This window comes from Jaculus jaculus, chromosome 2 (assembly GCF_020740685.1).
Source record: "Jaculus jaculus isolate mJacJac1 chromosome 2, mJacJac1.mat.Y.cur, whole genome shotgun sequence".
In the NCBI taxonomy this organism is placed as follows: Eukaryota; Metazoa; Chordata; class Mammalia; order Rodentia; family Dipodidae; genus Jaculus; species Jaculus jaculus.
In genome coordinates this window covers 145,432,838-145,460,096 of record NC_059103.1, presented here as the reverse complement: position 1 = coordinate 145,460,096, position 27,259 = coordinate 145,432,838, and the positions used below count along the sequence as shown (strand labels likewise).

The following is a 27,259-nucleotide window of genomic DNA, read 5'->3' as shown; positions in this document are numbered from 1 at the left end:
ATATTTTTCTTCTCTCTGAAAAAGATTTAGTAAAGTAAGACAGATTTCCTAATCGCATGAGAGAAGTTTTCATAGTGACTTATATGATTTTCATAATCAAAGTTAATGAGGAACTGAGCATTAGTCTTCTACAGAAATGTAAAAATTAAAATTTAGTAATTAGTCCTTAGAAAGATATCCAAACAGTACATTAACAAAATCAACTGCATGTGGGGCACATGAAGGATTCTGAATATAATATTCAAGTCTCACAGTAACAACAGAGAAGACAAGGATATGGAGCACATGGCATATCTCTTCCTGAAATCCGTCAACCTCTCTTGATGGACCTTACAATGGGATACACCCTCAGAACATGCTCCCTACCATACTCTTCCTGGTCTTTTTTATTAAAAACCTTAGTTCTTTGACTTTTCCTACCTAAACCATTGAATCTTAACTTCTCTTGAACTTCATCAGTTTTCTGAGGGTCCTGCTTCCAGAATTCTCTCTTGTGCTACATAAATCTCTGGGAACAGGCTGATTTTTTTCCTTCCCTGTCTCATTCAAATACTGAAGCTAAATTTTCCAGGCCATCAAAACCTTTACATATGAGACATCAGAGCTCATCATTTATTCTACCTGAAAGTGAACACTGGTGTTGTGTTTGTTTACTCAAAAGTACATGAAAATTATTTGTTAAAAATAATTTTATACCAAATTACTAGTCTAGTTTTGGAATAACTGTGTATACTTCTGAAGGGCAGAAACTATATCTAATTATCCTTGCATTATCAGAGCATAACCAACAAAGTACCTGATCCATAGTATGTATTCACCATATTTGCTAGTTCAATATAATGAAACTAGGCAAAAGGCATAATAAGAAAACATTCATAAATTCAGCATGTTCTTTGGTAGACTCAAGTTAACTTAAATATCTGTAGAATGAAACCCATGATTACTTCATTATATTATTCCCAAATATCACTGAACATTATTTTGTAATATGTGGGTAGTTTAGCAATGGTGTTGAAGATATCACATTACCTCAAATATATTTTGTGTATTTAAAAAAATTTTCCTTTAATTATTACATCATATTGCTCTCTATTGGGCATATCACTTCTCATACATATGTATGTGTGTGTGTGTATGTATATATATGTGTGTGTATGTTTATATATATATATATATATATATATATATATATATATATATATATACATATATGAACATACAAGTTACAGTTTGAGCACATATTTTATTCTGAAGGAATATGATGATAAGATTCCCCTGGAATGTAATTTTTGGAATTGGATGCATCAATTAACTATGTCATACTACATATACAATATGTTAATTTAGATTTAAATTCATATAGAAATGAATGTTTAACAACATTCAAAAATTAAACACCATAGACAAATATTATACAAATGAATACTAAAATGAAAACAAGATTATAATAAAATATATTCAATATATATAGATGCCTATGAGTCCCAGAAACCATTGTATCTCTTTTAGAAAAATGTAAGCTTATTTAAACCAGTATAGGTAGTTTGATGTTACTCCAGGAAAACAGAGATTGTCGGTACATGCTCCACCATAACTTGGGGGACAAGATGAACATGGCACTCCTACTTTATATGGTGCTTCTCCAATCCAGTTACCCCTAAGAAGACAAAAGAAAAATGGGCATTGCTGCTGTTTACCCATTAAAAATGTAAATCAATTTTACATACATGCTTATATAATATTGACATATGGCAATACAGTATTTTAAAGAAGTTCATTTTAGAAAGTATTGACATCCATTTCTTATTTATATGGTCACCTATTATACATTCTTTGTTTTTGAAGTACTTTCTCTCTGAGTAAATTAATAGCATATTAATTTACAAGTAAAAAATGAACTCCCACAATGTATGATGGCATCATGTCATGGAACAGCAAGCTCATTCTATACTCAGTATCTGTCTCCCTCTCTGACAGCATTCTAGAGCACAACATAAGTCACGGCCATGTACAGTTACTATTCTTCAAGTCATACTAAAAGCTATTTTAAAATATTTAGTATTGCTGCACTACTGACTTTACAAGCAAGATGTACCATTTGGTACAGTAATGGTATGTCAGCAGTGGAGAAGACCAACCACTCTTTGATTGGAGTTGAGACCCACTCCAAAGGGGGACCCGTGTTGGGCACTGTAAACCTGATCAAAAACTGGTGGCCACTGATAAGGAGGACACGAACCCTAGTAGTAAAGCTACTTCTGATTATTTGTGAAATGAATGTAATGTGTCTATCAAATTGCCTTACAGATAAATGTGATTCATACTCATAATGCTGCCCTGAGCTACTTTTTGCAGTTGAAAGTGATTAACTATATTACATGGGCTCATAACTTGTCAAAATGCCCAGAATAAAGGACTGTTGAATGCTTGGCCATAAATTGAATATCTATACTACTCTAGAGAATACTCAGGGAACATTGGGAAAGAGAGGTTGGGAAGGATGTGAGAGCTGGAGAAAGGAATGGCATGAGGTGAAATGCTGCCTTCTGAGCATGGCACCACCATTGCACTCACTCCCACAGCAGAGGTGACTGCCAATGTGAGACCTGCTTAGTATTGGGACTGTCAACATCCTAACTTGGGGCATGAGTGGAGATAGACACGTGTGGCCCCATTCTTTGCTGAATATCTGTAGAGAGTTACTGGTCACTAGAAGAGGAGTGATCATTTCTTTAGTGATGTAGTCACTGGTAAGGAAATCATGCTCCTACAAATAATCTCTCAATTGGGAGCTTGTGAGCAATTGTAATAAAACAATTTGAGTTACCAAAAAGGAAAAAGATATTAACTGGAAGGCAAACTGGTTGGAAAGAGTGTAGGGAGCAGTGGGTGTGGGAGGGGATTAGGAGAGGGTAATGGGGGAGGAATCATGAACACAAACAAAAATATCATCATAAAACGCTTTATTGTGTATAGTTAACATATGGCAATTAAAATACTTAATATTTACTGGTAGGCTAAGAAATGAATAAAAGAGGATGAAGTCACTATATTTACAATAAAATGTTTAAGAAGTTCCAATGCACACAATAAAGTACGTTACAAATGTTCATAAGCCTAATATTTGTTTCAAAAATAACAAAATGTTTAAGATTCCAATCTTTATCAAATAAATACTTAGGGAAAGTACTATTTTCATAGTAAAAGTAGTAGCTCAGAGGAATTAAAGTGGTCCCCAGATCTTTTTCCATATATTCGTACATTATTACTCAGTTTTTCAGTTAAGGCCATTTCTTTTTGTTGTTGTTTGTTTTTATAATGACCAACATATTTACCTACTTTGTTCTGTCAATATTTTGATTTCACTGTCTTGATAGCCATGATCATAACAGAGAAGCCAATTCACCAATTATAATAGCTAAAAATACTTGAAAACTCTTTAAATTATGAAAATGATGGCAACAAGTGTATTTTCGGTACCATGGTGATCAGAGACTATTGTATTTAAAAATACTCATCTAAGGTGCCTCATTAGCGCAGTAGGCAGCGCGTCAGTCTCATAAAAATACTCATCTAGAAAGTGATGTGAAGGAAATTAAATGGTCATGAAAGAATTCTGTTATTAATGGAAAAATCTGGGGAAGAACATAGGCTCATAATAGATAAGTTATAAAAAAGCCTAATCTGCTTTATACATAAATAAAACCCAGAGTAAGAATGAAGTGCTTCCACAGGATACCCAACAAATCCAGTCAAAAATTCAGACTTTTCTACAAAAATGTATTTATTAACTGAAAGTGTTGCTAACTAACTATTCATATTACAAATATTACAAAATGAGATGGGGTTTAAACTATTAAGCACATTTTTGGTAACAAAGTCACAGGGCTATCATATCCAGAATGATTTTATATTATGAACTCTTACAAAAATCATTCATATTATTTACTAGAATAATAATATTCAATAGTAAATTGGTCAAGTGATCTATTATTCATTATTTCATATCTAGTTATAGCTCTCTCATTTCCTTTCTCCTTCTCTTCCCCTCCCTCTTCTCTCCTTTTTCCCTTCCTCCTCCCTTTCTTCTTTCCTTCTTCTTTTTTCCACTAAAGCTATAGATAACTTCAAATGGCCTTGGAAGAATTATGTCTGCCCACTTAACCAAGAATTAAAAAGGTTTCAATACATAGTTACAGAAAAATGTTTTTATTAGCACTAAAATATATTATGTTAACATGGTATCTTAATTTCTTAGACCATTAAAATAATTTAAAATATCAGAAAACTTCAATTTGTTTGGCCAAAGAAAAGAGTTAAATGGAAGAAACACAAAATGTCTGACAATTTTTACTACTTGGCTAGCTCATGCCAGGAAGAAGGGTAAAAGCTTAATATAGGAAGTTTCATGTTAAGTATGAAACTATAACTACCAAACAAACATAACATTTCAATGTCTTTTAAAAGCAATGTACAGACATTCTACTGTTTCTACTCTCATAATTGTAATGTCTATGAAGATGGGACATCAGAAAAATTTACTATTTTCCTAACTGCAATAGCTCTTTCCCTGGCACACCAGTTTATCAATGACTAATATGGTTATTCATGACATATTTTTTCCTCACTCCCTGTGCTCTAAAAGCTGGAGAAGTATTTGGGACTTACTTTGGAAGACACCAAGAGATTCATAAATCCTTTGCACATTTTGTTACTTATTCCAAATGAGAATAGAAGTCTGTATAAATATTGGAACAGTTTATCATCTAAGGAGTTATTGTTATCAAGAAGTCATTTTATCAAGTGTTGGCAAATGTTTATTGATGTCTATGAAGAATATAAAAATATGATGACAGTTTGTAATATTTGATAAATTTCTACATTTTATGTAGGCCATAGGATGGTGTTACTATTTTATTTAATCTAAAACATGAGGAAAAAAGTGAAAAGGGTGAGACAATATTTAATACTTAAAGATTAGAATAATAAAATAGTATTGTCCTACAAGATTATTTCTTGATGACTTCATATTTATTTTTTTGTTCGTTTTTTCAAGGTAAGGTTTCACTCTAGTCCAGGCTGACCTCAAGTTCACTATGTAATCTCAGGGTAGCCTCAAACTCACAGTGATCCTCCTACCTCTGCCTCCCAAGTGCTGGGATTAAAAGCATGTGCTACCATGCCTGGCTCTTGATGACTTTTAGTTAGCTGTCAAAAATACATTTATCATGACAGAGGAAAGATGGTTAAGAGAATTTAGTGATTGTCAGGAATTTGAAAGAGTTTTTCTTATGATTTTAGCCCAAGGTTCCAGTGTAAAGAAACTTTCTACCTAATCATTTTTTGGGGATGTGGGAATGATGGTAAGCTTGAGGATTAGAGGTCCTGCAGCTCACTTGTACTTGTCCAAGTGTCAAAAAATGTCATCTAGGGCTGGAGAGATGGCTTAGCGGTTAAGCGCTTGCCTGTGAAGCCTAAGGACCCCAGTTCGAGGCTTGGTTCCCCAGGTCCCACGTTAGCCAGATGCACAAGGGGGCGCACGCGTCTGGAGTTCGTTTGCAGAGGCTGGAAGCCCTGGCGCGCCCATTCTCTCTCTCTCCCTCTATCTGTCTTTCTCTCTGTGTCTGTCGCTCTCAAATAAATAAAATAAAAATTAAAAAAAATATTAAAAAAAAAATGTCATCTTACTGGAGATGCTAAGCATCACTTAAGGATCCAGGAAATAAATGGAACTCAACTGGGTACTTACTTGGGGGCATAGTTGCATACCAAGTACACTGCACGTCGCCATACAGATCCCCAGACATTCATGTTTTGGCAAGTATGAATTGCGCATCCTATCCGATTAGAAGTGGCCCAAACCATCTGCAAATGTAAAGCAATATTTTCTAGTATTATATTTAAAAATGAGAATCTACAAAAATAATAAAGCAATTTTTTTAAATATGGATCAACAAATAACAATGCAATTGAAATAACCTGAGTATAATGTGTACACATGGGACCAAAACATCTCATGGGACACCTGGGGTTGCAATCCTGGGGATATGGAAAAGCATAATCTTTTACTTCATCGTACCATGGCTTGACCAACTGGAGAATAGAGCGATATCTACATATCAAGAGACAAAACAAAAAAGAACTCAGTACAGCACTGGTAATACATAGTGTGCTCATTTTAAAAGATTATTCATTATACTCAACGTTCATGACAACTCCTCACAATTGCTGACATCATTGAATAGATGAGGATATTTTCCTTATTTTCACTCCAAGAAAAGCAAAGCACGAAAATACTCACAGATCCTGTGTGTATCTAAGTATGTGTTGGGCTATTTTGAAAACAGAAAATGCAAATATTTAAAGAATAATACAATTCTTGTTTAATTCATGTAGAAAATTTCTTCTGTCAAAACTAAAAAAATACAATCTAGGTTTACATAAATGAAATAAATCAGAATACTAGCACTTGGTTCTTTGGTTTCCTTAAATCTGAACCTCCTTAACTTTAATAATAGTACCACTTATAACAGGATTATGGGATGACAGATAATGGCATTTCACAGTGGTGACAAAATAATCCTATCAGTGGGAATTGCCTTGTCCCTCAGATATATGAAGATCTATGTAGATATTTTCTAATTTATTTATTTGCTTATCTACTAGTTTCCTTATTTATAGACAGGTATATACAGCTATGGAAATCTTGGGTGTAGATGCATTCACGTGCACATGCACACACACACAGTGGCTTTTGCCAAAGTCAGGGAGTTTTTCCTGGAGCAGACAAGATAGAGTGAATGTTAAATCTATCTAAGTTTATGGGTCCAATGATAAATGCAAACTTAGGGAGGATATTCCAAGGGAAAGAGGGAAAGCCAGTCTTATTTGGCCTTTTGAGCTAGTTACATAATTCTTGAAGATGTCAAGATATTCATAGGCCAAAATTGAATGTCTGATTTACATCATTCAGTACATATTTTATGTTATTACTCAAAATTGGTTTCATTCTCCCTTAGAATCCATAATTAATAAACTTGCATAGATAACTTTGTCAGTGAAATTGCTTCCTACCTTCCAGTTCGTACAGACAGATTTTGACCCAAAAATCTCAGCAAATAAGATGGTCCATGGTCCCAAATACAAGTAGCTGCCCATGCCTCTGCAGATTTTGCCAGATTTTCATCCCAAACCTGTAGGGCATTAGAAAAAGTCAATATAGCTAACTAAACATTGTGTATATAAAAGATAAACCAAAAAATTTATACCTGAGAAATTTCACAATGATTGTATGGGATTTTGGTATGAAGACATGTTTAGTATTACTAATGTGCATGTTGTATGTTCCTATGTAAATATATAAGAAGTGAACTTTCGGAGATCATCACAGAGAAGTGAAAATAAGTGCTTTCATTGTCTCTTTTTGACTTTAAGGAAATAATGCCTACTATGGGGGAAAGCAAAGGTGTTATTCTCTTTCTTTCTTATTATTTCATTTTTAGTTATTTATTTATTTGACAGAGGAAGAGAAAGAGAGAGGGGGAATAGCATGTCTGTGCCTCCAGGCACTGCAAATGAACTCCAGAAGCAGGTGTACCACCTTGAGCATCTGGCTAACATGGGTCCTGCGGAATTGAATCTGGGTCCTTTGGCTTTGCAGGCAAATGCTTTAATCTCTAAGCAATCCCTCCACCTGTGTTATGTTCTTTCTTGCCTCTTTATCCTCAGGTACAACTCACACCCATATTCTGTTTGTTTGTTTGTTTGTTTGTTTGTTTGTTTGTTTGTTTGTTTGTTTTTTGATTTTTCGAGGTAGGGTCTCACTCTAGCCCAGGCTGACCTGGAATTCACTATGGAGTCTCACACACCCATATTCTGAAGAAGTAAAGGTCAACCTTGAGTAGACAGCTTTGAAATTCAGGAGATATAGTATATCTTCTGGCATAGTTGAGATCTGCATTTGCTGTTAGTTTCCCATTGGTTACAACTCCCAGGTAAAGATGGGCATATGGTTTATGCTTTTAATCTCAACTTGCATTTATTTTTTTTATTTTTGTTTTTTTTAAAAGAGAATTAGAGTGCTAAGCCCTCCAGCCAGTGCAATCAGACTCCAGACATGTGTGCCACCTTGCATGCACATGCAACCTTGCACATTTGTGTCAACTTATGCATCTGGCTCACACAGGATCTGGAGAGTTGAACATGGGGCCTTAGGCTTTGCAGACAAGCACTTTAAGCAATCTCTTCAGCCCTCCAGTGGCATTTAAATTAATGAAGATTATAAACTTTTTGAGTTTTAAAAATAACAAGCAAGAATTCCCATATGCCCATTCTCTCTCTCTTGCTCTCACTATCCCTCTCTTCCTCTCTCTTTTTCCTTGCAAATAAATAAATAAAACTATTTTTAAAAATAAAAAAATAATAAGCAATCATAACTTTATTTAAAAACTATAGAATATGGACAAGATGATGCATGCCTCAAACCCCATCGCTAGGGAGGGAGAGGTAAGAGGGACATTGTGAGTTCAAGGCCAGCCTGTGACTACAGTGGGAATTCCAGGTCAGTCTGGGCTAAAGTGGAACCCTACCTCCAAAAACCCCAAGATTAAAATAAAAACTATAGGGACTGGACTGAAAAGATGACTCAACTGTTAAGAGCACTTGCTGCTCAAGCTTGAGGGCCTGAAGACCGCTGAGTTATACTCGTCAGAACCCACATAAAAAGCTAGATATGGCCACTCATGTGTCTGTAATTTAAGCCAGTAGGGGGTAGAGACTAGAGAATCACCAGGGCTGGTGAACAATAGCAGCTCCAGGGAGAGAGAATGAGAGAGAGAGAGAGAGGAGAGAGAGAGAACTTGTCATAAGGCAATACACAGATGAGTAATAAGAGGATGCCTTACATTCTACTCTGTCTTCCTATACACATGGAGAACAAGGATCTGCACACACACATAGGCAATAACACACAGCCCAGACACACATGTACACACAAATGCAGGCATTTGCACACACAAACAAAAAAATATATAGGAAATTTAACAGAAGATTTAGAACATATAAAGAACAGTGGTTGAGTGTGATCTGTTCTTGTCTACCCAGAAGCTCTAAATTGAAATAAGTGTTTTCTGGATAATAATATGAATGTATTTAACAACTTCAAATTCAGAGAATGGAGTTGTAAATTGACTTAGCATTTGACTTTGGTTATAAATTTCTGAACTTGTTATGGGCGATATACAAGATGGATTTGTCTGAAAATCATTTTCTTTTCTTTGATTTATTTCTTAGGTTGGACCTTTATGAAGCCCAGGTTGACCTGGAATTCACTATGTAATCTCAGGGTGGCCTTGAACTCACAGTGATCCATCCACCTTCTGCCTTCTGAGTGCTGGGATTAAAGGCATGTGCCACCACAACCGGCTTACTTAGCATTTTTACAAACAGCTTCGACACTCTATTTTTCTAGTTCTTACCACTCTAAATAGATAAGAGGTTTTTTTTTTACAGTTATTTATAAACACTTCAAATTTTTCTTTCTAAGGATGAGGCAATAATTAAGTGTATTATATATGAATGTACAAAAACATTTATAGTACCAAGAAGTTATGCATTATGATTAAACAATTCATAAAACAAAAATGATACACGGTGGAGTAACATAGGCATAGTCTTATAGGTCTGCTCTGTTGCCCCAAATGGTTTTCTTTGCTGCTAAGAGTCATTTAGTAGATCAGTTCATAAATGGACTGAATTAGCTTTTACTGAAATATTATCATGAACTATTCTATTTAGTAATAAATTTAGGTGATATCTTGAACTGCGCAGGGTACCTAATCTATAAACTACAAGACGTTAAGCCACTTAGGCAAAGACCTAAGGTAGATCCAAAATTCAAATTGATGTCACTGAAATATCTGGAAGGGTTATGACCCTAAGAGATAAGAAGACTATGAAAGGAATGCAGAATTCCTAACAAGCTTAGTGAGATTTTGAGCTGAAAAAATACAAAATTGAATCAAAGAATGTTGCTGTATGGATGAAGGTTAGGAGTTTACTGGCTCTTAAAAGTAGACAAAAGAATCGTATATTACTATTAATCTAATCCAGGACTGGGGAAATGGCTTAGCAGTTAAGGCATTTACCTGTGAAGCCTAAGGACCCTGGTTTGATTCCCCAGGACCCACGTAAGCCAGATGCACAAGGGGACACATGCATCTGGAGTTCATTTGTAGTGGCTGGAGGCCCTAGTGCATCTATTCTCTAGATATATATGCCTCTTTCTCTCTCTCAAACAAATGAAATATTCTTTAAAAAATTAATCCAATTCAGACAAGAAGTTGTCCTACCACCTGTCTTTAAATGTCGGGATCTTCAACATAGTAACCAGCCAGGATCATAAACCAATGTAACATCTGAAACTGTCTGAAATCCTAGCCAAAAAGAAATAGCTTCAAAGAGGGAAGTAACCTTCACCATTACTTGGAAAAATAACCCTAGATTTGTTTGGTGACATTTTTCATTCCAAAGACAATAATTAAATATAGTAGTAATTGAAGGATAACATTTAAAGTTATAAAAAGATGAGCTATTTTGGGTTAGGTATGTGTTCTTGCTTGCTTTAACTAAAATTTGTAATGGTAAAGAAAACATGGCCCATTGTAGTAGCAAGTAGTGTGTGTGTGTGTGTGTGTGTGTGTGTGTACACATATGCATGTGCAGAGGTAAAAGGACAATATCAGCTATCACTGCCAAATTTTTGAGACAGGGTATCTTGCTGGCCTAAAGCTCAACAACGTAGGTCAGAGCAGCTAACCAGTAAACACCATGGACATGTTATGTCATTCATTGCTTCCCAGCACTAGGATTACAAACGTGCACCACCACATTTGGCTTTTGTTACATGGTACTGGGAATCAAATTCAGGCCTTGTGCTTTTAAGCAAAAACTTTACTAACTGAATAATTTCCCCAACCCAACATACAATCTGATATTTTCAATATAAAATACATACTTATCATTATTATCATTTGTGACTTTTAAGATGAACATGATAAGGAAGTCTGACATAGTCTTAAAACAGTATGGTGATATTTAAGGGAACATAAGTTTCACAATTTCTTGACTTAGGTGAACTACTTAAAAATATGGAAAAGATCATTATCAAATCAAATGAAGTCATAAAACAAAAATATATTAAATTTACAAGTAGTTCAATCACTTAATTCTTGGGTGACAAACATTAAATAAATATGATATTTTTAGGCTGTCACTACCCCCACAAAACCTGTGCAAAATTGAGCTCATTAACATCTCAACATGGATGATAAAGTAGGGCAAGAAAGAAAACAGTCATCAATATAAAAGAGGTTCTAGTTGGAAAGAAGGAGTTCAATGAAAAGGGATGGGCAAGAGGGGACAAGAGAAAGTATTTGCAGGAAATTAGGATCAAATTATGCTATGCTTATGTATGAAAATTGTTAATAAAATTTTTAAAATAAATCCCACTTACATGAAAAGAACAAAAGCCTTAATAAATTGAAGCTAAAATGTGAGGAATAATACACTTTGAATTTTTGGAGACAATGGTATTGGATGGAGACAATTATGATATGCTCTACAAACCTTTATTGTCTTGGACATATATGTGGGTATTTCTTAAAATAACATCTTGAAAAGGAATTTTACATAGACAACTTTTTGTTCCTGTTTTTCAATAAATAAGGCCAGTTTATCCTCTTTGTTAGTTTGGGAAAATACTCCTTATTTGCTTAAGTTATTAAGTGATAACAAATTATTTTTATTGAGGACAGCCAAAAGTTTGAAACAAGGGCAACTCCACAGTTGGTGGACCTAGTAGATTGAAATGCTTGAGAAATGACCAATGAAGGGAACTAAGTATATAAGAACTAAGAGGATAGTCATGAATCTTGGGTAAGCTAGGGAGGGGTAAGGGGGATGGTAATCAGAAAAGATCTCGAAAATTGGAGCATTGATTTGATTAATTAAATAATATTCAAATGGTACTACCTGTAAGAGTGGTTGGAAGAGTTAAGGGGACCTAATTAAAGCAGCATTCCCTGAAGCCATACTGTGTTTTAAAAATTGCGAAGGAGAAAGGATTCTAAGAATTTATTACATGAAGACAGTGAAAATTCTTCTTAGATAAGATGAGTACTATCTCTATGTAGATTTCTTTTTTTTTTTTCTCCCCTCCACTCCTTGGGACAAACTTTCACTATGGAACCCACTATCCTTCTACCTCTGTTGCCCTGGTGCTGGTTTACAGGTGTGCACCACCACACCTGACTCCAAGTTGATGCCTTAATCTATAAAATAGATGTACTATTTGAAGGTGGGAGTGGTGGCACGTGCCCTGAGTCCCAGCACTTGGGAAGCAGAGGTAGGAGGATAACTGTGAGTTCAAGACCACTCTGAGACTATATAGTGAATTCCAGGTCAGCCTGAGCTAGAGCAAAATCCTACCTTGAAAAAAAAAAAAAACAAGCAAACAAGATGCACTATTTTTAGCAGCTGGGAACTGGGTCATTTTTAGCACTTATGACCTACAAAAGGTCTTATTATCATCATGACTGTGTTAATACTGACAATTTTCTTCCCACTTAGTACCCATGGATGATGGAAAAAAAGAATAACTTTCAAACTATCTTTGCCCCAAACCTCAACCAAAGAATAATTATAAATTATAAAGAAGACACACCCTCCAAATATGTGACACTTAAAATTTTGCTTCTTTTGAAGTCTTCTTAGTCAATGAAACACATTCCCAAGTAAGGCTCATCCCGTGTTAGAGACATCTGTATCTCACTATCGTTGTCCATGTGTTTTCCAAAATCAGGCACTACATAAACATGGAAGCGAGTAACTCTTCTTTCACTTTAATGTGTTATTTCTTTTAGTATATGGTCTCTTGACAAATTAGTGAATATTTCAGTCACATACACAATCATCAGTTAAGTTTTGAACTATAATCTATGATTGTTCTTAACAGACATTTTAGAGTTCACACCAGGGAAATGACTGCAGAATATCCTCAAGAACCATTAAGAAGGTTGATACTTAGCCCAATCCTGGACCTATTAAGTCAAAATTCCAAAGTTAGAAATCTTGATGTATACTTAGAAAGTAGAACTCTAAGTGGCTTTATTAACTTAGATGCCAGTTATTATGGATCATATACATATCTTTTTAAGTAACTAAAGTTTTTAAAATAAGAAATTAAAGATTTTTTTGGCAATCCCTTTCCATCAAACCTGCTTTTAAAACACACATTAGACCTCCATGCAACATAGTTTGTTTATTTATTTATTTATAGACTGGCCTCTTGGTTTTCCAAGGTAGGGTCTCATTCTTGCCCAGGCTGACCTGGAATTCACTATGTAGTCTCAGGATGGCCTTGAACTCACAGCAATCCTCCTACCTCTGCTCCCGAGTGCAGGGATTAAAGGCATGTATCACCATGCCCGGCAGACTGGCCTCTTTTTCAATGCGAGAGGGGGAGGGACAGAGAGAGAGAGAACTGGCGCACCAGGGCCTCCAGCCACTACAATCAGACTCCAGATGCATGTGCCTCATTGTGCATATGTGTGACAGTAAGTGTTTGTGTCACTGTGTGTCTGGCTTACATGAGACCTGGAGAGTCAAACATGAGTCCTTAGGCTTTGCAGGCAAGTACTTTAACCACTAAGCCATCTCTCCAGCCCAACTAAGTTTATGAGAATATGAATCAACAGAATCTGCAAGGTAATTTCAAGATAATGGACTACACTACATTGGTTAGGCTAAGCACTCATTTTGGAACTCAATCATGGAGCACAAAAATGAAGGGACACTTTCAGAAATCAAATATTTTTAAAAAAATATTTTTTGTTTATTTTTATTTATTTTAAAGTGACAGACAGAGAAAGAGGCAGAGAGAGAGAGAGAATGGGCGTGCCAGGGCCTCCAACCACTGCAAATGAACTCCAGACGCGTGCGCCCCCTTGTGCATCTGGCTAACGTGGGTCCTGGGGAATCGAGCCTTGAACCTGGGTCCTTAGGTTTCACAGGCAAGCACTTAACTGCTAAGCCATCTCTCCAGCCCAGAAATCAAATATTTTTATAAGACCTTTCCTCAAAGCATGTGTTGGCAGCACACATAATGGAAGAATATATGTATGTAGCTACTTAACATCTAAAAAATCTGGTTGTTGAGAAAGAGCTTGTTGATTGGGAATCAGTGATATAGACATTTTCATTCTTGTTAATAGCTATCCAAAGACCTGCAGCACTACCAAGAAACAGATTTTCTATTTGGTTTTCAAGGGTGGAAAGACCATAGGAAGAGCAATCTTTCTCACATGAAAATATTCATTGATGTCTTCCAAATGCAATACATACAGGAAATTCTGTATCCAACTAGCCCAAGAATGGGATCTTGTCTGATCTTGTAGGCTAAGCAGAGTCTGGCCTGGTGAGTACTTGGATGGCAGACTCTTGCGGAAGTTTTGAAAGATGAATTTTCTGTCTTAAATCAGCATTTAACTTATGATCTTTAAATTTTAACTATTGATTCATTCTAGCAATGATCATCCTTTTGGGGATAACTCTATACCCACTGGCTGACATTTAATAGTGGAGAACCTGACTTTGTTCCCCAGCACCCATGTCAAAAGCCAAGCATGGTCTCACATGCCTGTAACCCTGCCATGAGGGGACAGAGATTGAAGGATCCTGGGAGCTCACTAGTTAACTAATCTAACAACAACAACAAAACCCCAGTAATCACAATGTTCAGTGAGCTCTGTCTCATAAAAATAAGGTAAAAGCCCAAAAGAAGAGGACACATGATAGCCTCTTGCATCTGCACACCTGTGCATGGTGTGCACATATCCATACACACATATGCATGCACTATATACACACCAAAAAGGTAGTAGAGTAACAGCGTTGGGAAGGTATTTTCATATGTTACCATTATTTCATTGACTCTGTATCACAATATTCTAAAAATGGATTTTGTAGCCCTTAAGCTGTCCTGTGATACACATGTAAACCCCAAAATTTTGCCCTGCCCACTTGTCAGAATAGCTCAGATGTCTTTCTGCATATGTATACTGCCTACTCTCCCAAAAATGTGCAGACACAGATTTGGTAAAATGTTCAGATTTAACTAAATCATGAAATATAAATTTGTAGCAATTTTGTGAAAAAAAATATTGTTTTGTGTCCTTAGGTAACATTTTTGGAATGTTTTCTTTTGAAGTACATGATGTGAAATTTTAAGAGATTTCATGAAAAGTTTATCCTAAAAACACAACTTGAGATGTTAGTAACAATTACACTCAGTAGAAATGAGGCACTCGCCCAGCAATGACAACATCACCATGGCAACAAAGGGCCATGATCAGAGACCAGCTGTGTGCTGATATGTGAATGAGCTAACCCTAAGGTGGCTATTAGCAGTCAGAATGACAGGAAAAAAAAAAAATAGGTATAAAAACCACAGCAGGCTGGGTGTGGTGGTGCACGCCTTTAATCCCAGCACTTGGAGGCAGAGGTAGGACTGCCATGAGTTCATGGCCACCCTGAGACTCCCTAGTGAATTCCAGGTCAGCCTGGGCAAGAGTGAGATCCTACCTTGAACCCCCCCCCAAAAAAAAAAAATCCAGCAGAAACTCAGAACACTGTCACTCAATTCAGAGAGGAAGACTCCACAATTCCTCTGTGTTGATACCCACTGCAAGAAGGAGCAGGCCAGCCCTTGAGACTCCTCGCAGCCTGGCATGGAGTGGAACAGACAAAGAAGAATCCAGGAAGGAAAACCTAAAAGCAGCCTGAGAGCCAAGTGATGTAGCAGGTGAGTGCCACAGGGGTTATGCTAGTTGAGAGGATAAAAGAAAAACAGGCCTGGCCTAATTTACACGTGTGAAGAATAAAGTGTGAGAATTGGATTAACATGATCCAGTTCTCAAATGCCTCATACCTGACTTCAGATACTACAGAGAGCATAGATTGGACACCTTCAGATCCCAATCCCTCCAAACCTCAGTTTAGGCTATATATTTTGCCAGTTTTTTTGTTTTCTCTCTCTCTCTCTCTCTCTCTCTCTCTCTCTCTCTCTCTCTCTCTCTCTCTCTCTCTCTCTCTCTCTCTCTCTCTTCTTATTTTTGACTTGTTTTAAGTATTGGCTTTTATCTTCCTTGGCTATATTTCCATGCTATTGTTCAGAAATTCTCCGAAAACCAAAGACCTCAAGTTATAACCATTGAATGAGTACTCATTCTTTATTATATGGCTTTCAGTTGTATTCAACTCCAGGCACCAACGAGTCAGACTGTTTCAGAAGTTCTTTGATGTTTCCAAAGCATCTTATTCTGAATGTGTCAAGGTAGCCTGGTGCTACTTGAGTTCTTGAAGCAGATTTGGATTAAATGTGACTTACATCTCAGCACTCATTCCTGAAGAATGGCATTTTCTTATAAACATGTCTTAATCCGTTTTCAGACATGAATTCACTCATCTATGGTGTATCAATCATGCTACCCTGCCAGCTTCATACAGAGTGGCCTCTATTGATTAACTGGGTATATTCTCATTCCAAATGGAATTCTTCAGTAGAAGAATGTACTCTTCCCCAACCTGTGTACTTCATTCATCTCCATAGATATAGTCTCTGGAGACTGTCTGTTGCCACTTAAAGGTTTCCTAAAACCTGTTCTTTATTTTGTGTTCTCTGAGTCAGAGAAACTCAAATGGTCTCAGAGCAGAGACATTGTCCTTGACTGCCCCATCTTATAAAGTCTCTTTCTGGTTCATCATACAAATCACTTCTTCCTTCTGAATTGACCTCCAAAATATGTTGTAGCTCCCACTCGCTTTGTTGCATCCCTCTTGCCTCAAATATAGTTCAGGTTTCAATTATCTCTCACCCAGACTGTCATGACAGCATGGACTGGACATTCTGTCTCTCTCCAATCCCACCTTATCCTGTGGTCACAATGACCTTTCTGAAAAGCAAATACGATGATGTAGCTTCCCAGCTAAAACCTTCAATACTTCCCTTGATCTGTAATAAAATTCCATCAAGGTTCTTGATGTTAACCCCACCCAGACTTTGTAATACTTAATTCTTTCACACACTAAACCTTTGCCATACAAAGTGCTTGTCGACATGTTGAACATATTATCTGCCTTGTTTGAACACCCTTATATATCAACTACATGGTCCCTCTTTTCTTAGCTCCCTCTTGTATGACATTTTTTTAAATTAAAATTTAGCACCCTTCCTTTTAGAAAACTCTACTACTTCAATCCATGTTTGCAAAGCCCAGGTCTTCTCTTGTACTCTCAGGGTATACTGCATTTATCCTACATTAGCATTCAGCATGCTGCCTTGTCTATTTCCTACTCTAGCCACAGTACTTCCTGTCAGAGTGTTTCTGCTTCCCATTGACCCCTCAGCAAGCGCAGGCATGTGAATTTGTATTGTGGACAAGGGGACAAAATATTGAATGGCACATACTAACCAACAAACTTACTTGTCTCTCACATATTTCATGATATCATCTGTGGGACAGAAGTGATGATCAGTTCTACATACACTCAATGGGAACACAATAAAATATTTTTCTCTGTTTATGTATGTGATCAAATGTTATTTGCCACCCAAACAGCATTACTGAATGCTAGGACTCACAGTTGTCATATAGGTGGCTCATATGTGCGTCACAGGTTCTTAATCACATGAGATGAGATATTATGTTTTTACATTTGCACTTCTTACAACCTACAATGGGAATGCTAACAAACAAAATCTTGCTTTCAGCTGGCTCCACATGTGGAGACTGAACGGAAGGAAGGAAATGACCTTCAAGGTGACCACCTTCTTCACTGGTGGAAATGAAATAGTCATCAGTGTGCACCTTGGAAGAGAGCTCCTACAGAATGTGCCAGTCTCCACTGGAAGCCAAGACGCTGAAGGTTCCACAAGCAACAGAGGAATGCAGAGCCGCGCGTTCTGGAGCAGAGCCCTACTGGCCGGCTCAGCTCAGGGCTCTCTGGCAGGCGTCTCACAAGGCCTCCTAGTGGTCACAGAAGCATTCACTGAAGAGATTTACCTTAGACACAACAAACTCCCTGCATTTCTAAGAAGAGAATTAAGTTACTTTTTCCAAATGAGAGGAGATGTGTCACCTGGGACAATCATCATTTAAAAGAGAAAGAGAGAGAGAGAGAGAGAGATCATTTTATTGAGACAAAGACATCCTATGTCACTCTGGCGGGCCTGAAACTCACTATGTAACTGAGCGTGACTTCACCCTGCAGCGATCCTTCTGCCTCAGCGTTAGCACAACACCACAAATGCTTACTCAGTTACTGAAGAAAGCAGAAAAGTTAAAGCTTGCATTGCCCACATTCTCTTCTACATATAACCTAGATAAGTGAAATCAGCATTTTACTTATTCCCATGTCATAAATCAGCATTTTAAGGGAACAGTGTGTGGCTCTTTCTGTGGATAGCCTAGTCTATTCTCCATTCATTCATTTGTGTCATGCTGTTACTTTATGACTTGTTACAACTTGGTTGCCAATATTTTGCTCTTTTCCAAAAAATCATATTTTTGAGCTTTGTAAATTATATTTTCCAAGCACCAAACAATAATACATTTGTTCAATGCAGTGATTTTAGCTTCTTGATGTTATATTACACTATTTTTTTTTTTCCAGTTACAAGATGTTTAGTTACAAGTTTATTTCCATCAACATGGTCATGTTGTCCCTAACCTGATTTCACCTCCCCCATTCTATAAAGATTATAGGTTCGTGTAATACAATTGAGTTATTTCTTCCTACCTGTCACTGTATGTATGTGTAGCTAAGCAATTCCTCTTTGCCTCTTCCTGATCATTTGATGCCCCATTTTAGAAATCACTTCCTCTCTGGTGACTTTCTCTGACAATGTCTAAGGTGCCTTTTTGATCCTGCTGTCAAACTTCACTTCCCAATTGCTGTGATATCAAATCATCCTCAATCTTTTCTTCAGCTCCTCATAATTAAGACTGAAGTGTTATAGTTTTATTCTGCTGGTACTTCTGTTCATGTATTGCTTGGCCTGAGACCTCAGCCAGCATGCCCCTTCCCAAGCATCTATCTCAAATGCTCCTCCTCCAAGGAGCCTTTCATGATTTGCCAACTGGAGATTATCACTTCCTCCCCTCTGACTCTTCCATGGAATTTGTACCACTTCATTATATCAGTCTCATGCAGCAGTGAATTATATGCTTAGTGGTTTCCCTCCTATTTGTTTTGTTTTCCCTGTACTGTTTATACTTTAAAAGACAAAGATTTCACTCTTTGGCTCTCTTACTCTCATGGACAAGCTTCAAAAATTTTTAAATTATTTTTATGTAATTGTTTTGAATCAGTGAACATCCTACAAATTTTACTCTGTGTGAGTTTTGCAAATTCATACTTTTGGGAATAATTTTTATTCTAAGAAACTAGTGTGGTTTGTGGTTTCAAGTCATGGTTTAAGCTGCCCTTAGGAAGAATGAAAAGCAGTTGATGTCCAAAGAATCCTGGCAATTATTCAACAAACTAATTGAAGAACAGAATCCAAGAGCAAAGAGGTTCCACTTGACATTTTAGGTTCTGTCTATATTACTGCTCCTGTGAAAAGATGCTTTCTTAGAAAATTAAATATTTCAAGCACTGTATGTAAGTCCCAGGTAATATAGCCAAGGGAAATGTTATAGAACAATATGTCAATGCCTCAATAAAGACATTGCTTTACTTTTATACTCTGAAATAAGTGCTACTTAATTTTAAGAGATATTTTTGGCTTAAATGAAATATTTATTTTATTTCAGGTGTGTGAGAAAAAATATGATGAGAAACTACTAATATATATATATATATATCATGTGTTACAAGTGGGCTAACAATAAACATATAACAATTTATTGGGATTTCAACTAAATTTAATAAGGAGTGCATAGGATTATACACAAAGGAGTAAATGGAAGAGGAGATCTGAGAGAAACAGGCAGAGAAGGCTAGGGGAATTGTTGATGCAAGGTATTGCAAAGCAGGCGGGTGCAGTTAGAATAGGTGAAGAGCTGAAGGCCATCTTTGGTGAGGCTATACTGAGTAGTACTACCAGGGAAGACAATTTGAACATGCAGCTGGTGACTCAGAGCACCAGAATTTGTGAAGCAGTGTCATAGTGAGGGATGTCCTCAGCAACATGGAACTGAGCTAGCTTTCCAACTGATGGCAATCCAAATCAGTGTTGAACAAGTTAAACTAAACGTAAACAGTGTCCCACTGAGAACTATATTTTTTATTTAACCTTGAGAATTATAAGCCATCCACACCACTTTTGTATTACACCTCCACCCAGTCTCGTCATGAGGGAACATGAAGGGGAAATGTTTCCACTGGTTGAGTGAGTCAAGAGACACAAAAATGAACACACTTTTCTAAATGTTCTGATCAGTCTCCTTCCACTTCTGGGCCTTTGATCTGCCCCTTACAGTATGCCTCCCTCTTCTATGAGTGTGGCTGATCCTCTCTCTACCTGCTCTAAGTAAATTATCACTAAGTTCTTCCCTGGCAGCCCACGTAAGTAAGTGATTCTCACCACAACACACTTTACTACTCTTCATAAAATTATCACCTTCTAATATACTATGTTGATTGACTGATTTATCTGGCCTGTTGTTTGATTACCACCAGGAGTCAGGGGTTTTTTTTAACTTATTTTTTTATTTATCAATGTGCCTCAGATGCTTGAAATAGTGCCAGCATCCAGCACATGCTCAATAAATAGTAAATGAATACTTGTGCAATTAAGCTGTATGCTTGGTATTTGCAAAGATATTTGAGACAGTCTTTGCTTTATTTCATAGAACATACTTTTCTGACTATTATTTGTCATTATTTCATTGAAACTAAGAAAATTTTATGACTAGGTACTATATAATTACCATTGGTTTGGGTTCTTACAAACTAAATCATGTGCAGGGGTTTCAGATATTTGAGAAGACAATAATAAGGAAGTAATGATAATCAGAACATGGATAATATTTGGCTTCACCTGTCATTTTGAGAAAGGACATAAAGATAATCTTGCACCCAGGGTATTCCTGTCAATGGTAATGTGCTAGACCTAATGATTCAAGAGAACATGAATCCCCCAACATGAATATGAATTTTGAATTACATATCGAGACCCTAATTCCAGCAATGGCATTCATTATCCATACCACCTTGGTTTAGGCATTAACTTTTGTAAGTGATTTCATTTGTAAAGATCACAATCTCAACCTCACATGGAGAATGTGGGCTATCAAATGAGATCATCTATGGAAACAATTAGCAAGTACCTTGGCACATAGAAGCAATTAAATAGATGAATGTGGAGTGACTTAATCCTTGATAAACGGAGTGAATATAATGAGAAAAATATGAATATTTTCAACTTTTCTATTCTATTGTACCCACCTATGTCTTTACCCATGGTGACCTTTCTGCTCTCAATATCATTAAAATAGAGAAATGCATTATAATATTAGTTATTTTCTATTGGTTATTATGGACACTGTTATTCTAATTTTAAGAAAATAGATAGGGAAGTGGTCTTTAGATTCATTGAGGAACTTGTGCTAGGCCTTAAAGCAAACATCATAGTCATGATTTGAACCAAGAGGAGCCCACCACCGAAGCTGGCTCAGGGTCTTGGTCTTCACCCTAACATGCTTAACAATGTGCTCCCAGCTTGACAGTGTTCCCTAGGCCTATCATCTGGATACTATGCCTGCCTGAACACACATAGGATACAGTGCATATTTCTTTCATAACCTATAGTGACCTAATAAACATATTTGATGCATTTTAGTATGTCTACAGCACTTTTGAGAAACGCCTTTTGCATATGGGTAATTGTTTCTGGTTTTTAGGTCTTACTGGGTACCTTTCACAGAAAGTTTGAAGAAACTAGTCAAAATTAAGGTTTATTGAACAACTATTTCTCTGTTGGCTCTGCTCTTATTGTTCTGCTTCTCAATGCATATGTTCCTTATAGCAATCTGATATAGCAAATATTACCTTTATTTCATCTTAGAAATGATAGAAATGAAACACAATGAAGTTCAAGTTTTCATGTAACATATGACAGGACTCAAATTTGAACACTGATATGTAGATTCCAGATCCCCTAATCTTAGCCATGAGATGATTGCCTTTCCCAGGATTCCCAGGATTGAGTATGCCCTCTTTGTTCCTTGATAAAACCTAGCAAAATGTATTTTCAGAGTCTAAGTTGGATTTTATGAACTGTGACTGTCTTAGATTTATTTGGCAACTCTACTGGCACCTACCTACAAGCAGTAAATCCTCATTTATATAAAATAGATGAATCTAGAATCTGATAGAAATTCCAACTTTTAGTTTAGCACTTATAAAATTACTGTTACCACCTCCTCCACCTCAGTTCAAAACTACCATATTGGTGATCTGCATGGCCTTAATCAGGCTCTAAACTGTGTTCTTGTATATACAGGACTTTAAATCATAGCCTTGCATAGATTCAAAACCAAAAATAAACTTTAGCAAAACTCTACTTTTAATATCAGCTTAATATATATATATATATATATTTTACTTTTTATGTGAAATATTTAAACATAGAGTCTATTTTTAAGAGCAAGCAAAGAATGTGTTCATGGCAAGTTGGAACCGTGTACAAAAAAAAAAAAAAAAAACTGCACTGGTCTCACTGTTATCTGAACAACAAAGCATTAAATCACGAGCAGGAAAGAGTCAGCTTGTTCTCTTACAATGCAAATGATTAGCGTCAGAGAGAGCTTTGTCCAAGAAAGGGAAGGGACACCTACCCAGGAATAAATCATGCACATGAAACTTTTCATTTCAAGAAGTAGTCTTGAAAAATGTTTTAGCTGGGAAGTAGGACTATTAGATTCAGAAAGCTGAAATTTCCATGGGAACTTCTTTTTGAAAAAAGCAGACCTTCCAAATGTGAACAGTTAACACTCTATGTTCCTTGTATAAGATGTGGCTCATCAGAGAGAGCTCTTAGTAGAAAATTCTATTCTCTCTCTCTCTCTCTCTCTCTCTCTCTCTCTCAAACGCACACACAAACACTTTAATTCTATGATAGAATGGCATTTAACATTATTAGGCATATAAAACCTGGACCCCCATATGCTTTGACACACAAATACTTGTGGTCCCTTTAGGTTGTTCTCACATGCAAATCAAAGCTTTTTCACTCAAAACCCAGAGAAGAAAGAATTCCTCTTACCATATATTCCATGTTTGCTGCTGGTGGGAACACTTTACCCCGAACTTGATTATGATAATCAAGAATGGCGATCATGTCATTCTGCGAAATGTAGCGCTTCCGCCTGGCTTTGGGAATATCCGCAGAATCTAGTGGTGCGCTTAGAGCTGCTTCAATATCAGTGAAATTATTGGTTGGCGGTGATGAGTCAGTGGAATTGAGTAAGATGACGGCACTTGTTTCACAGAGAAGGGACAAGAGAAGCACCGGGCTGACGGCAGTGATTGCTATCATTTTGAGTAGGGAAATTAGGGTCCTTGAAAACAAAATAGAGCCAGAGGGTATGAATTTAAAACGTCATCAGTTGTGAGCATTCTTTGAGTTGTCATTCTCCCCAAATCCAAACAAATGTTGAATTCAAGCCTCAGGGACAAAATCTATAGTAGCTATCTCTATTCATTTGGTTGTGTTATGAGGCAGACTCTTTAAGAGAAGTATTCTAGGGCTAGAGAAAAATAAACAGCATAACAACCCATCCTGAAGTGAATGTGAACCCTTTGCCCCGAATGCCTGATTTACAAAATGCATTGGTGCATATCTGTTTCCACTGGCATAATCTGTAGGAATTGAGGTCCACCTTGAGAGTACAGAAGAAAAATACATTGCAGGTAGCAACAGCAAATGTGCTGATAAAGTCTCCCAGACATACATGTATACCAAGTGACAGAGCACATACACAAAGTAGTATAATTATCCAGTCTGGTTGCCAAAAATATGTAAGCTACTTTACAATCAATGCATGCAGTTTAATGTAGTTGAGCCAAATAGCTTACCTCTGCACAATGCCAAAATGAATATACTGCTCTTCCAAAAATGTAAGGTTCTTTGTTATGTTGTAGCATGAACTCTTGTAAGAGGCGTGTGTCTTATTACAAGCTCTCAGAGAGCAAAAGCCTGCAAGGTTTGAATGCTGCTGGCTAGAGAAGCAGCTAACAGCTTTTATATGTCAGTTTGCAACGTCCAGAAAGGGCAGGCTTTCTAAGGGTCTCTCTTAGCCAAAATCAAAGGGGAGGGGTTTAGGATAGTAAAAAAAAAAAAAAAAAAAAAAGTGATTGGGTGGCAACCTTTTTATGTGGGTGGTGAGGAAATTGAGTCACACCCACAGCTTACACAGGACAACCATAGCAGACAAACCCCTTTTCTCTGGGCCTCTGCATTTTCTGTAACTTGCTAGTTTTTCTTATTTGATATTTTGTAGTTCCTAGTTCCCATACCAAAAAAAAAAAAAAAAAAAAGATTGAAAGAAAGAAAAAAAGAATTAAAGACCGTGGGTTCTTGAAAACACAGATGGTTCAGTAACAGGCAGTGCATTTTTTAATGGCAGTAAATGACATAGGAGCTGGAAAGGCAAGCTGACATTAAATCAAGAGATCAGCTCACACAGTTAATCTGGGTGGCCACAAATAGGATTCCAGAGGAATGCCAGGCAAACGAGTAGTAGCCAGACTATAACGCATGATATTAGGGTAATGATGCTCAAGTGAGTGTAGTTTGTCTCCATGTGGCTTGACTCCCATAATTTATGCATTTATTTGCCTTCTCTTATTCCTCTTTCCTTTTTCAATTCTCTAATAAAGTCAGAAAACTACCTGTTTTTTACCTGCTCTGTATAAAATGTGAATTGAAATGTGAGGCAAATGACAATAGCCAAGATAACATCTGTTTCAGGTTTAGAAGCATATAGTTGAAATATTAAGCATGGAGCAGCTGAGTTTCCTAGTCAATAGTATCAGAGGGCACAGCACTGAGGCCACAAGGGATATAACAGTAGCCAGCAGCAGCAGCCACCATCAGTCACAGTATCTTGTTAGGAGGATGACAAGGGAGCAAAACTCATCAGGCAAAGCCAGAGCCAGGACTGCCCATACCACCATAATCTGTTTTGAAAGGATCCTCAGAAATGTCATGTATTATTTTCCTATTAAAAAATTTTGGTCCCTTTACAGCCAGTCCTAAGAGGTGTCCTGGAAAATACCCGCTGTTCATTTTGGGCTCATTCTTACATGTCCATTCTGCTCATCGTGTCATTCCCTGTGGGCTTCAGCAGGAGATACATGGGGTGAATTCACACTCATAGAAGAGATGAGGATGCAGCACATTAGAGAAGATGGCAAGTTTCCTAGTATAACTCCAGGCTGGATCCCCTGAAGTCTGAGTGGCCTCTGCATGCTACTTGACACTTTACTTCTAACTGGTGCACTTAAGAATGGGAAGGAAAAAAAGTGTGCGCTCTATGGTGACCCAGACTTAAGCCAGCTCCTTCAGAGGAGAGAGTAATGTATTTGAAACCAAAATGCCCCGCATGTTTGAAACAGTGTGACACAGCAATGATCAGTATCAGAGTATTGAAATCCTAACTAACATGCAATCATTTGGGGAGAACTTACATTACAATACTGTAAGCTTTATGCCAGGAATTCATTATGCCATAAAACTGAGAACAAGAATGCATATAAAGCACAGAAGAGGAATGGGAAGGGCTTGGAACATCAAAGCATCTGAAAGGTTTGCACATGGTTGCACAGAGATACAAGTTGTTAACTAGAGCTGTCCAACTAGGGTCACAGCCCTCCAGAGAGTACTGGTCTCTAGTATGCAGTAGTAACAATGCCTGAATAGAAAAGGAAGGGAGCAGATATACTGTGCTCTATGACTCTGAAACTTTTGAGAAATTAGCACCATCTCAAATGGGTCTAGATGTTGCAGACAGCTGCCCAGCATATAAAGAGCTAAAGGGATTTTAGTACCTGAATAGCAGACATAAGTTTTTTCTTTTCTCCAGAATAGTTTAATTCTTTCTTAGAATATCATAAAAATCAATTGTTATATTTAAGATTCCCTTCATTGTCACATATACAAAGAGATATTGTCCATCTCTTAGAGTCTGATTTGGGGAGTTTCCAGAGAGACAAAAATATGAACCTTGACAAACATGTCCAAACCATAAATGGGTTGCCTCTAAGAAGTGATGGAAGGATGGAAGGAAGAAAGAAAAAGAAATAATATTTTTAGATGAACATAAATAGTAGATCACCCCTTAGAGCCCAATTACATAAAAGAGATGATGGTTGCTTAATTTTGAGACCCTCAGGCATGTCAATGATTTCAGATGTCTTTCAACACACATGGATTATATTGTGGAATTTCTGACTATTAAGGAAACCCACAAGGCTACAGAATCATAAGGGAAAAGACCTGTGGGAGGAGAGTTTAGAATTCTGCTTCCAAGGAGACGTTGTTGCCAAAAAGTATTTGAAATGCTTTGAAAGTAATTTTAATTTTAAAATACTTGCAAAATGAAGAGGCACACATCCAAGTTGTAAGTAAGAGGACTATTAATGAACAACCAACAATGAGGTGGTTCTTATGAGAGTTCTTCTTGAAAAAGACCACTGACATGTTTTGAAACCTTGAGGGTACTGCTTGCCAAAACAGACAGAAATGGAATGCAGTTATGTTGCTGAGAAGAAATGTGCATACAATCAGTAGCACCTTGAAACCTGTGGGAAAATGGTTAAGATTTTCTAATTGTAATCAGATTGATTATTAATCACTTAGAGTGGCACACCTGCTTGAACAGAGATAATTGTCTATGTGAGTACGTGGGCATATGACTTTACCCATTCCTTTCAATCATAATCTGTTCTATGGACTAGTAGCATACATCTTACCCAGAAGCTTTGGAGAAATAAAGAATTCAGGAACCATTACAACCTCTTTGCTGTAGAACCTCCACATGTCAGAATCATCATATGATGCATCGTGTTCAAATTTGAGAAGTATTGTACAAATCACTGTACTAAGAGAAACACAGAGACAACCTGCTAGCACATACTCATTAGATAACCCACCACAAGACACCATTATTCCATTTATCTTATCTCCTGGCAATAG

General features: G+C 36.9%; 1 protein-coding gene across 1 annotated transcript; it reads right to left on the bottom strand.

Moving 5' to 3' along the window:
- Positions 1 to 1,452: 1,452 nt before the first annotated feature.
- Positions 1,453 to 24,256, bottom strand: Pi15 (peptidase inhibitor 15). Its single transcript, XM_004660557.2, has 6 exons — positions 24,139 to 24,256; positions 23,327 to 23,621; positions 7,075 to 7,193; positions 5,980 to 6,112; positions 5,750 to 5,865; positions 1,453 to 1,657 (listed from the first exon to the last, which is right to left on the bottom strand). The coding sequence occupies exons 2-6, from the start codon at positions 23,597 to 23,599 to the stop codon at positions 1,522 to 1,524; spliced, it is 777 nt and encodes a 258-aa protein (XP_004660614.1). The 5' UTR covers positions 23,600 to 23,621; positions 24,139 to 24,256; the 3' UTR covers positions 1,453 to 1,521.
- Between the last annotated feature and the right edge of the window lie 3,003 nt (positions 24,257 to 27,259).